Raw genomic sequence first — 11,848 nt, 5'->3', positions numbered from 1 at the left:
AGCTGTTTGAGTGAGAAACAACAGAAAAAGTTTAAGAGATCATTCTGTTGTTGGTTCAGATGTTTGACAGATCGCAAGGACTAGTTCCTTTGCGCTCAAGTATGGCATTTAGGAAACTGGAGTAATGCTTTAGATAGCTGCCTTTTTATCTTCTCGATCTGTCTGCTGTTCAAGTCACTATCTTCTCAGTGTTCCCCTGCAGGAGGAAACTAAAAGTGAGTACGCTGACTTAGAAATTAGACTCATTTTAAACACTTGTGCAAGCATTGCCACCTCAGCTCAGGCATGCTGATGACTTGTCTTGTACATCTGCACCGAACCACGGACACTTGTGTTTTCAGCTTATCAATTCATACATGGGGTTTGTTTCCCATTTCTTTCATACTATGTGCAAGAAAGTGAGCTGAATGCTACGCACGGAATAAAGCAGTCTCCTTTTGATCTAATGAGAAATTGTGCAGACTTTAAATGGCACCAACACTCATGTTGCAGTAAAACTTTTGATTATCTGGGGAGCGCTTGTAATGATTTCAAATTAGCCCCATTGATTTCTTTCTTGTACTAAAAACTACCAGAAAGATAATGTTGAAGTAACTAGAGAAGCACACTGATTTGCCTTACCTACATAAACTACAAAGTTACTTTAGATTTCAGCTTACACTTTGTTACAACCTGCTTTCCAACTATTTACAGACATCAGTATTTAGAGACAACTCATTTGAGAATGCAGTTGACTTTTATTGCGCTGGCCCCCAAAAATGCAGTCTGCAGCCCAACAATACACGGATTTTACAAAGTTAGCTAACAAATACTGTAAAAATAACTTAATTTCTGATGCATAAATGGAAACAAGGCGTTAAACCATTACACTCAGTAACTGAAAGACAACATCACTTCAGGTGGTCAGGGGAATAAAAATATTCCCCCCCCATTTTCTCCCCCAAGTTCAAAACCCAATAATGGTTTATATCAACAAATCTCACCTACAGTTACTATAGATGTCCCAGACTTTATGGTCAACCTCTGATATGTTAAGTACCTGATAGAATTATCCTACTGTATACAACTCAGCAATGATGCATCTGCTCGGTGCAACCTCTCCAAAGGCTCTAGCTCACTAGCATACTCAAATTAATCTTCAGGTTCTTCATAATGTGCATACCCACTAGCATAAGTCCTCCCTAAACTCAAATTGCCAAATACATCTGTGGTCTCTGTATCAGAATCCTTCCCTCCTCCATCATCATCTTCATCGTCATCTTCTGCTTCATATTCATTGTATTCATCATCACGATCACCTGCATCTCCAGCCTTGCTGGAGGAGAGGTTCTTCCAGTAGGCATCATAACCAGAAGCTCCATCTGCATCTTCACCTCCAGTCTGGCGGCCAAACTTCAAGGAGCGTGCTGTAGGCAGAGAGAAAAACCATCATGCTCTCACCCATCAACAGCAATGTGAGCAGATATCTGACATTTCTTTTCCATCTATGTTCACTACTCAACCTTTTTCTAAATCTGACATTTTCAGATTAAATCTGTGCTCCAACAAAACCTTTCCACTACAAGCAGTCTCTTCCTGTGCAGCCATGTTTGCACAATCAATAACTGTCTCCAGAGTATGATAAAGGTTTTAGGATGCCTTCAGTACTCTAGCCACGAAAACTTGTAATTGGATGTGCTCTGCAGACATGGCACATATTCTGATTTATTAAAGTGCAGTTAAGAGGTAGATTCAATGTATGTCACCAAATGACACTTATGTATTCATCAGCCATTTTTTGGTAGATGAAATAAAGGTCTAAGCGAGGACTGTAATTCTTCCACGACTGAAATCTCAAACTAAAGCTTTGACTGTGTCAAAATCCATTAATGATTAACAGATCCTGATGCTCGCTTCTAGAACTATGAAACACAATGTTTCCCCAAGAAGAGATGCATCAAAGCTTTGTAAAACAGATGAAGATAACTATGTTCTCTCATTGTTCCCATACAGAGAAGTAATCACTGGTGGTGCCTGTACAGTTTGTTAGGTAGGAAAGCAGGCTTACTTGACATGCTCAGATCCTTCGTCTGCTGAGTTTCATGGCCACACTTAGGGCAAGGAGGTTCTTTTCCCTTTTCCTGCTTAAAAACTTTACTTCGCACATGATCATCACAAAAACAAGCCTGCAGGGTGAAAAGACAATGAAAAGGCTACATATTTTAATCACAGAAGCACACAGTTCAGCAAGAAGCCAGTGAAAATGTGTCCAACAGCGGCAGGATTTTCTGGATGGGATTAACTTTATCGAGCTCTTATCTGCAGCGGAACGGGAAATGTGCACGCCATCTACAAAGTTGAACTATCATGTTAAAGGTAGTTTCAGGGTTATCTCAGGAGAAGACTGCATACAGGTGCTGATAAACAGATAGGAAAAAGTAACATATTCAAGGACTGGATTACAGTGCTGCCCACAAGGGGTCTGGCTAACTTTGGTTTAACTCGGCAAGCTTAAATAACATACAATTGGAGGTGTATGTCAGAATGTAACTATGCAGTGACCTGAAGGCAAGAATTAGAGACTGGAATCTCATGTCTTGAGCACTAGGATGCTGGTGAAGACACATGGAGAAATGAATAATTTGAAAGATAAAATTGCTGTGATGGAGAATGAAGGGGGAAAAAAAATGGAGGGCAAGAAAAACAAGAGCAGGCAACAAACCAGCACCTGGGGAAATCTGGGCAATGCTGATGGTGAATCAGGTGGAACATCTTATGCAACATGATTTCTGACTGTGTAAAAACAAAAGTCTGGTTTTTAACAAATTAGTCTGTGCATGTGTAAAATTGGAGATAATTTTTTTAACCATGCTGACGTGTTTTCTGGCTGGATCATCGCTTGACTGTTTGAAAGAATTGAATTGTATTGCCTTTATGCTAGATCAAAACACATTCCAAAGACTTGGATTTGAAAAGGTCCTAATATGGTACAGCCCCGATTTAAACACAGAGCCAGACAAATAACAAATGACTTCACCTGGCATGAGGGTGCACAGCTGGCTTGTGGTAACAGGCAAATATAAGTAACAGCCCTTTTGACCTGCGTAAATCTACCCCCAAGCTTCAGAAATGAATATCAAAAGTATAATGTTTTTTTAAAATCATGCAGAGGAAGACATGACCGTGGTACCATCCCTGAAGGCTGAGGAGAACAAGTCTAAAACTGTTGCTACTTGAAGTCATCTTTACCTTACAACGCAGGCACGAATGCTGCCCAAGCCTGTTACAGGAAACACCTGTTGGTGGAAAAAAAATATGTAAAACTCATCACTTGGAAACTGTAGATCTGTGATTTTATTTTTTTTTAACACCTTTTAGAAAGAAGTATGTAATAACATAAAAATTCAAGGTATTTATTTTTAATACCTCTTGGAAACCTGAATCGTTCATTTTACCATTCAGTATATATTTTTAACTCTATCTGACTAGGTTTTTTGAATTCAAGTCTTCCTGTAGTAAAGCAATTGGACACAAAAATTGTAAGTTGAAAAAGGGAGAAAGTGTAGTTGTTTCTTGATTTTTACAATATTAGAAAACAGAAGTTCCAGAATCAGCTTGGTGTAAAGGGATTTTCCTTCTTTTTCTCATCCCTCAATGTCAGAAGAAGGAGCACTAGCATATACAAAGCCATTTAAACAATGCCACAGCAGATTTTATCTAATTCAAGTAAGATTGGAGGACACATTGAGCTTACAAACCCCAAACATAGGTGTTTCATATATTCCATCTCATCCTCAAGTAATGTATTTTATTGCATATAAATTAGTACAGACAGGTTTCCATATGAAAGAATTGCAGCTGGCACATGAGCTGTAAGAAGCAGCAGAATCAGTGCTTTCAAAACCTAACTTGTCTTGAAGCCTCAAACTTATTTCTTTACTCCACTAGAGGGAGCACATTGAAGGCAACCACACAGGGATTGGTAGCAGCATGAAGTCACAGTGAACAGTTACTCTTCAAAAGCACTATTTTGTCTTAAATCTCCGTGCAAGTACTTTCTCCATCTTGACTTTCACTTAAGATAATGAATCCTTTGTATATGAAATAATTAGTATTGTGAGTTCTCCACGGGAACAGGACAGCAGTGGGAATCAGCACTCTGTGTTTAAAGACAGAATTGGAAAACTCTAATGCATGTATATTTAAACATTTCTAGAGCATCTGTGCTTTAACAAAACCTTCTTGACGTTGGAAAGTAGTTGAGCTTTTTTTCACAGCTAGAATGGGATTTAGATTACAAATGTATGGCCACAGTTAAAAGTTAATGTATTCTATTGAAGTTCAGGTTTTTAATTCTGGCTCTATACCAGGATTGTAGGCGCTTTTCTCCAATGGTGGCAAAAGGCATCACTTACCTGGAAAAGGCATTGCAGAGTATTCCAGAACACAGAGGAAGCAATCTGAGTCTGCCTTGTTTTTAAGAGACTACAAAAAGCTAACTTACATTTAAATGTCTCTGCTTCCAAAACTTGGCAGCTGGCTTGATGTTCAAACTGATCGTCTTCACAGAGGAAATTGTGGCAAAAAGAGCAGGCAAACATTCTGCCTCCTGAAAGATGTACCAAGGCAAAATAACCAGTAACAGGCATAGGCACCAAGTTCTGCTCAGCAAACAATTTAGGCAGCTACGTGTTGTTGTTCTTTTTTAACTGAAGACCAGTTCTGCCCTCTGTCTAACTCTCTAAGAGAAAGTTCTAAATTAGACACTAGCATCAGCTATTACTCTGAAAAATACCACGTTTCCTACAAGACAAGATAGCATAAATATAGAACAAGTACTACTAGCAGTTTTTTTCAATTTGACTATGGCATTTTAGTGTTGTTTAAGTTGTATCAGATCTTCCCTCATCCAGTGCTGTTCCTTCTCACCCCTTCACTTCTGATGCACGCTGAAATTATAGTCGAAAGGATTCCACAAATGGTGATCAGTATGGTTTGCCAGGCAACAGGGACCCAAATACCCGAACTAGTGCAGATGAAAGGGGTGAGAATGGCAGAAAATTGCATGCTGACCATCAGATGTGGTACTTAATTACGTGAAGCATTCGGCTGATGGGACAATTAATTATATGTACGTCCCTGAGTTAAGCAGCACATGTTCTTGGGCACATTTACATTCCCCACTTCATAAGATCTGTTATTAAAATGGGGAGAATGTCTTGCTTTGACCAAACATACTAATCTTGAAGATGGAAAATGTTATGCTAAGCATACAGCTACAATAACTTATAAAACATGAGAGGAAAAGCACAATTCAGATTTTTTTCATTAACTGCGAGCAACCTACCGTGATCCCAGACGCTTCTTTCACACTCGATGCATTCTGCATCTGCAAGAGGGCAGATGCATGCATGTGTGCTGAGACACTTCCTCCCGTGGCACACCCAAGCTTCACAGAAATCACAGATTGCCCCCTGCAATTACAGAAAGACAGCATCCTGGGACTCGTACAGTGTCCAGAGAGGCGTATTTCAAAACCCTGAATGCACCTCTCTATCCTTTCTCTCAGTGGGTTTATTCCAGGTGAACAAGACAGTACAAAGCAACCAGTATCCAATCAAGCCATTGCAGGATTCTTTTTTTATTTATTTTTAAAATTCAATACTCACTTTTGCAGGATTAAAGAAAATGAAAAATAACCACTTCCCCTCCTTTTCTGTTTTTACCTTTTAAAATTTGTATCTTAAATTTTATGCATGGAAGTTGTCTTCTAGCTAAAGCCTGAACTTTATAAATGATAGTCATTTTCTGGCAAAAATGCAATTTGAAGAAAAAGGCTATAAATTTTCACAGCTGAAATACTCATTCAGATGTTAAACCATGTTAAATTAGAGCATTAGGGCCACAGACAGCAAAGACCAAATAACTCCTAAGAAATATAACTAATGCATTTGCATTTTAGTTAAAGTGCAAGATCAGAAGATCAACTACGTAATTATAGCATTTAAGAAGCCTCCTCAGCCCTAAGCAACAAACTACCAGCCAGGGTTTGCAGGAACTCAATCCAAAAAAGAAAAATTGAAATTTTCAGTAATGTAATGGGATGATGAGAGAAAAGCCTTAGTGTACCATGTGCTATCGCTGTGTAAACCTGTTTTCCCTTGGTTGAGAAAGATGGGCGCAGAAGAATGTCGTACTTACAAAAGCTGTCATTTTGTATACATACCACCATTGCCAGTCCAGTACTGTACACACCAGCATGTTTTATGACACAATCTGATGACTTCATCATGCATTTGGTTTTTCCTGAACAAAAGAAAAGTAACAAGCAACCAGAAAGAAAACATATAGAAACTTTTATAAGTGCTCATATAAAAACAGAGATTGAAGCAAACATGTACTTAGTCATATACCTGGCTAAAAAATAATGGAAACAAATGTTTGCAACTTGTTAACCTCCCCTGTATTTTTCTTAGATCAAATGGATTATAGTCTGTTTTCAGCACAAGTGCTGAGATTGAGGTAGTGAGTTGTCTTGCTGTATGGTTTGAAGCAGTCTAAATAGATGGACGAGGATTTCAAATGTCAAAACAAGATAATTAAGATGTAAGTCAAGGAACAACATCTCAAAGTTGTATTTAACACTGCTGCTAGTCCCACTGCAAAAGTAGCATGGCTGAGGACCTCTGAAAAAAAAGACACGTACTTGATTTAATTACTTACATACTTAGATGATTAAGCTTAAGTTTTTTCAAAACAAATTAGAGATGACAAAATAATTCTCTTTAAATGCAGGGCTTGTACAGGAGTAAAAGCCACAGTCTGCACTTCGAAGTCTGCTCTGACACAGGCAAGCAACTAGGCTGATAGCTTTCCCCTAAAGTAGGTAGCTTTACCAGGAAGATGCTTACTTGGTATGTAGATATGTAAGCAAAAATACTTGTAGCTAGCCTAGGTCATTGCACTGGGATTTTATCACTGGTTTATGCTGACCCACCACAGATCCCTTTGGTGTCTCAATTATTGCCTCCTTAGGGGCGATGTTCCCTGCAAACCTATTCAAGAGTTCATAAAACTAAATTCTATTCTGCAGATGCAACTGAATGCCAGTATGCATCATCAGCAGGAGGGTTTTGATATAATCAGATACCCAATGGCACCGAGGAATGACCGCTGGTGGTCTGAGCTGGGCAGTATAATGTGGTGGGGATATTACTGGCTCTGGAGCACAGCGATGCAGCCACTGTGCTCCCATCCTGCAGGGACTACTCTGGGAAAGATGACATTGGTTTATGGGGCCTGTCACCTACACTTGATTAAGCACCAAAGAGTTCTAATGGTCTTTGTCTTGGCAAACCTTAGGGGACTCAGCATCATTTTGTGGTGATTAGGAATGCTTTTCTTTCAGAAACATACTGCAGATTAAGATAAATTGAGCACAAGGAGTCAACTTTGGACTGTAAAACAGATTAAATGTTTTTAGTACTTCACAGCACAATGACAGAAGGAAGACCTATGAAGGATGATGCAGTGCCACTGCACACAGTCGGCCTGGCTTCTAAAACTGCTCAGTACTGCAGGTCCCAACAAAAGCACTGCAAGTTGCAGGTGTCAGCAGCTCTGAGTGTCAGACTACCAAATGGCCAAATTGCTTAATGAAAAATGGAAAATCTGTGATGATATGTTGAAACAGTAAAACAAAACAAAAGACTTTAAAGTACAAAATGATTATTAACCTCACTTTCAAGCAAGTTGCATAAATGGGTGTTATAGCCTGATTCAGAACCCAGTTATATTACTAAGTGTCCTTCTCATCTGATTTCCAAGCATCAGCCCTCTTGACACCAGCAGCTTATTATGTTACAAAACTATGTTGCTTTAATCGATACTAAAGCAATCAGCAATTATATCATCCCCAAAATGTAGTATTTATTCTGTCCTTTGGGCAGTCAGCTCTTTATAAGCTTTGTTGTCACTAGGAAACAGCACCCCCACATAAATCTAGGGAAACAGTCATGTTCTCAGTCCCAATAGGCAATAAGTAAAATTATTCTAAACATCAAATACTGAAAACAAACCTATGGCCCAGACTTGCAAACCCTGGAGGGTCATAGGTATGTTCATTAGTTTGTGTGATTGAGCAAGAACATTCCCTTAAGGAGGATATTCAAAACAGATTTAAAAGAACCTGCTCTAAAAATTGGAAAAGTATTTCATGACAAAGGAACCTTAACTGCAGAGGGTTTAAAGACACAAAAGAAACAGAGAATAGCCTTCGTTATTTCCACTTACCACACTGTGCACAAATGGGTAATTTCTGAACAGAGTTGCAGAAGTAGCAAAAAGCTCTGTTCTTCTGTCGCCTAGGCACATGGAGAATAAAATGTTAAAACAAGACCTGTAAAATGTTTCAAACTAATGTTAAACTGTTAGCCTTTAGAAGGGGAAAAATGCTCACCTTTGGCACTTGTCACATTCCTAAAGAAAAGAAATAAAATACTGGTAATTTTTTTATTCTACGTAGAACACATAAAACTCAGAACTGAGTTCTGATTAGGAACCAAATTTTTCATGCAAGTACTACTGCCTCTGATACAAGTGTAATCTTAAATGTAAAGACTATTGTTCTAGTGGTACTATACATAGTTGATGTACTATCACTCGTCTTCCATAATTTAAAATCAAGTACTGTAATGCAAAATATTTTAGTTTATTTTACCATTGAGGCATTACAAGGATGTTTGGCTAAATCTATGTTGGCTCTTGAAGCCCTTATCTGCTTCTCACGTTCTCGACGGTTCTCAGCTTTCTTACGAGCACCAGTCTTCTTTTTAGGCATTTTTCACTGTCTGTGGGACAGAAAAAGGTATGTAATGATTGCATGCAATAAAACTACACAGGTTAGTGCAGGGACACACATGACATAGCCAGCACTAAAACTGGATCTTGGAGTTTCCATCTGTTAAATGTTTCATTTCCATTCATTTTTTTTTCCTGAAAGATTTTCAAATGTAGAAAAAGGCTCCTGGCTCCTATGAAGGATCCTGTGATGACCTGTGAATAATCCTGTGATCTGGAAAGGATTTTGCTTTCCCAGACTCAGTGTTTAACTGTCTTTGAAGTGTTTTGCCTTTGAAATAATGTGTTTTGTGGAACTTTTTGTGATGGTCCTCTCCTTTTTGACTGCCTTGTTGCCTGTTTAATAACGACAATTCTCAGCTCATTTTCACTTCTCAAGCTCTCTACTTGAACTAAAAAACATTCTTCAGGTTAGTGAGTCATGGCTTGCTGCAAAAATGCGAAGGGCACACTCTGTGAAAGCTTAGAAAGCAATATGTTACTATTCTAGTTTTAAGAGCGATGACAGCGGGATGTCTCAGCCACTAATTTCTCGTTCTAGCACACTAGTAATAATGAAGAGATGAGCATTTCTCTAAAGATGTCAGTGATTCTCAAGAAGAGTTTATGCTAATTTAATTATTATAATGTGCGCAAGAACTTCTTTACAGTGAGGGTGACGGAGCACTGGAACAGGCTGCCCAGGGAGGTGGTGGAGTCTCCTTCTCTGGAGATGTTCAAGACCTGCCTGGACGCCCGCCTGTGCGACCTGGTGTAGGGAACCTGCTTTGGCAGGGGGGTTGGACTCGATGATCTCTGGAGGTCCCTTCCAACCCCTACAATTCTGTGATTCTGGTAATGATATTTATCATTATCATGATAATGATAATAATTATCCATTATTATCCTGACTTCATGAAATGGATGATTGAGAGATTAAATGTGTAGTCTGACATTAGAATTTCTCTTGTTGATGCTGGCACTCAGGCATTCTTCCTCAGCCTCAATCTTCACCATCACTTCTGCTGATGTAACTGTTGTTGGTGTTACATTCTAAACCAGGTACAGACTAAACGCAAAAATGTGAATCAAACGAAATCAAATGTTCCCCCAAAGTCAAGACGTGTACAGCTGATAGGGCAAGGCAATGAAAGGGGCAGCAGGGTTATTTGCTTAGCAAGCATTGAAATAAAGCAGCTCAGGAAGAGGCAAGGACCTCTCCACTGACATACAAACATGCAAAGAAAAAAGCAGCACTGCCTGATTAAACCTGTTTGTAAAAGACACTCCCAAGTCTATGGCAGATGCATTTCTTTGTGCTGTAGCTACCAAACCACCATGCTTACAGGTGATGTGAAAATTCAGCCATCCCAAGTGTTTAGCTCCACGTCTGATACTTCAGTATAGCGGCTGTGTTTTGAAAACCTGGCTTCTCTAGCAAGATGCCCCAACACATCTTGTGTTGCACAACAGAGCCACAATTCCTGCTTTTCCCAACTTCATCCCTAACATCAAGTTGATGCATAGGCGTGCATGGTGGTAGCTGTAAGGACAGCTGCAGCATCAACAGACAGTGAACTGTAGCAGCTTGAACTTAAAAGAAGAATTAGCATCCCTTTTCAAAAGGCCTCAGCTTTCCTGAACAAACGAACATACTGTTCTGACCAGATATTACAATTTGATTTTGATGGCATGCATAAATCAGCTTGCTCGCTCTGCAGCATTCTGCACCACGCTGAAGTGTCTCATTATGCAGTCCAAGATGTCTTGCTAAGCTGCCTGCTGGCCAGTGTCATGATTCTGAAGCATGACATTTCTGACACTGGAAGCACAAAGTGAGACTGCGCGTTAATTTTCAAACTGCTCAAATGCTGATTTAACAATAGAACCTAACAGTATCTGTACGTTGGCAGTGACAGCCACACTGCTACCCTGCTCCTTTGCACCTACAGGACGTGGCAGGTCCGTGCCTGCTTCCCTTCCCCAGCCCAAGGAGGTACGATCCTGCCGAGCTCCTGACCTCTCCGCACTTTTGCATCAGAGCTTTTCTCCGCGCGCAGCTTTCTACTCTAAACCAAACACACAAGTCTGTTCGTTTTCCAGCTGTTCCACCCGAGGCCCCCAAACGCGAGGCGCTCGGCATTCACGGCGTTCACCTTCCGTGCCGGCCCGCCGCCGCCTCCCGCCGCCTCGCCGAGCCCAGCGCCGCCTCGCGCACCTCGCTCCGACGGCGGCGCGGAAGCCGGAAGCGGTGCGCTGCGCGCACGGTCCCGCGCGGCGAAGCGGGAAGGTTCCGTCCTGAAGGCTGTGGCGCTCTGCTCGCCTCCCTCCCTCACTGGCTGCAGGGATTTGCTGCCCGCTTTTTCTGTGCGTAAATGAGACTTTGGTTACGAATCAAAGAAATTGATACGTAGCAACTCGACAGCAAAGTTTTGTTGCTGTTAAGTCAGGTGTTGTTTATTAGCAGCGCCGGGAAGCGCTGGGGATATTTCCACTGATATTTCCAAAGGGGATATGATTCAGACTGCGTTGTATTTCCACACAGAACACGTTCATCGGTTACCTACGAGATAATTAACATATGCATTCCTGTAACTTCTATTCCACGGTCTCCTCTGCAGTCTAGCATCCTTCTAGCACCATAACGGTCCAATTTGCAGTCCAACAGCCTTTTACTTCATCCAGTTGTCTTCCTCCATCGCCCTCTGGATGCACTTTCTTCACTGGCACGCGCTCAGTAAGAGAATGGCTGTTATAAGTAATCCGTAGGCACCAAAATCATAACATTTGCTCACTCGGCACTCGGCCATCATCTCTGAACATCTGCTCATCCCTGGATAAAGGTAAGTTTGGCAACCTGTCTTTTAATGATATATAGTGAGGTTTTGGAAGATAAGGGGCTGGAACAGGCCGCCCTGAGAGGCTGTGGATGCTCCATCCCTAGAGGTGTTCAAGGCCAGGTTGGACGGAGCCCTGGGCAACCTGGTCTAGTACAGATCTGGAGGTTGGTGGCCCTGCCTGTGGCTGGGGG

At 40.8% G+C, this 11,848-nt stretch overlaps 1 protein-coding gene across 2 annotated transcripts; it reads right to left on the bottom strand.

The window, feature by feature from the left end:
- Positions 1-717: 717 nt before the first annotated feature.
- Positions 718-11,015, bottom strand: ZNF330 (zinc finger protein 330). Of its 2 annotated transcripts, none has more exons than XM_042871691.1 (10): positions 10,974-11,015; positions 8,699-8,828; positions 8,438-8,457; positions 8,272-8,342; positions 6,206-6,285; positions 5,327-5,453; positions 4,484-4,588; positions 3,229-3,275; positions 2,048-2,165; positions 718-1,406 (listed from the first exon to the last, which is right to left on the bottom strand). In XM_042871691.1, exons 2-10 carry the CDS (start codon positions 8,816-8,818, stop codon positions 1,132-1,134), a joined length of 963 nt encoding a protein of 320 aa, XP_042727625.1. In that variant the 5' UTR covers positions 8,819-8,828; positions 10,974-11,015; the 3' UTR covers positions 718-1,131. The 2 variants fall into 2 exon arrangements, with proteins under 2 accessions (XP_042727625.1, XP_042727627.1); XM_042871693.1 differs by lacking the exon at positions 10,974-11,015 and adding an exon at positions 10,838-10,963.
- Positions 11,016-11,848: the final 833 nt, after the last annotated feature.

Source organism: Lagopus leucura, unplaced genomic scaffold (genome assembly GCF_019238085.1).
Source record: "Lagopus leucura isolate 7727_CA_CO unplaced genomic scaffold, USGS_WTPT01 Super-Scaffold_100004, whole genome shotgun sequence".
Taxonomy (NCBI): Eukaryota; Metazoa; Chordata; class Aves; order Galliformes; family Phasianidae; genus Lagopus; species Lagopus leucura.
The sequence above is the reverse complement of the archived record's forward strand: the minus strand, read 5'-3'. Positions and strand labels throughout refer to the sequence as shown.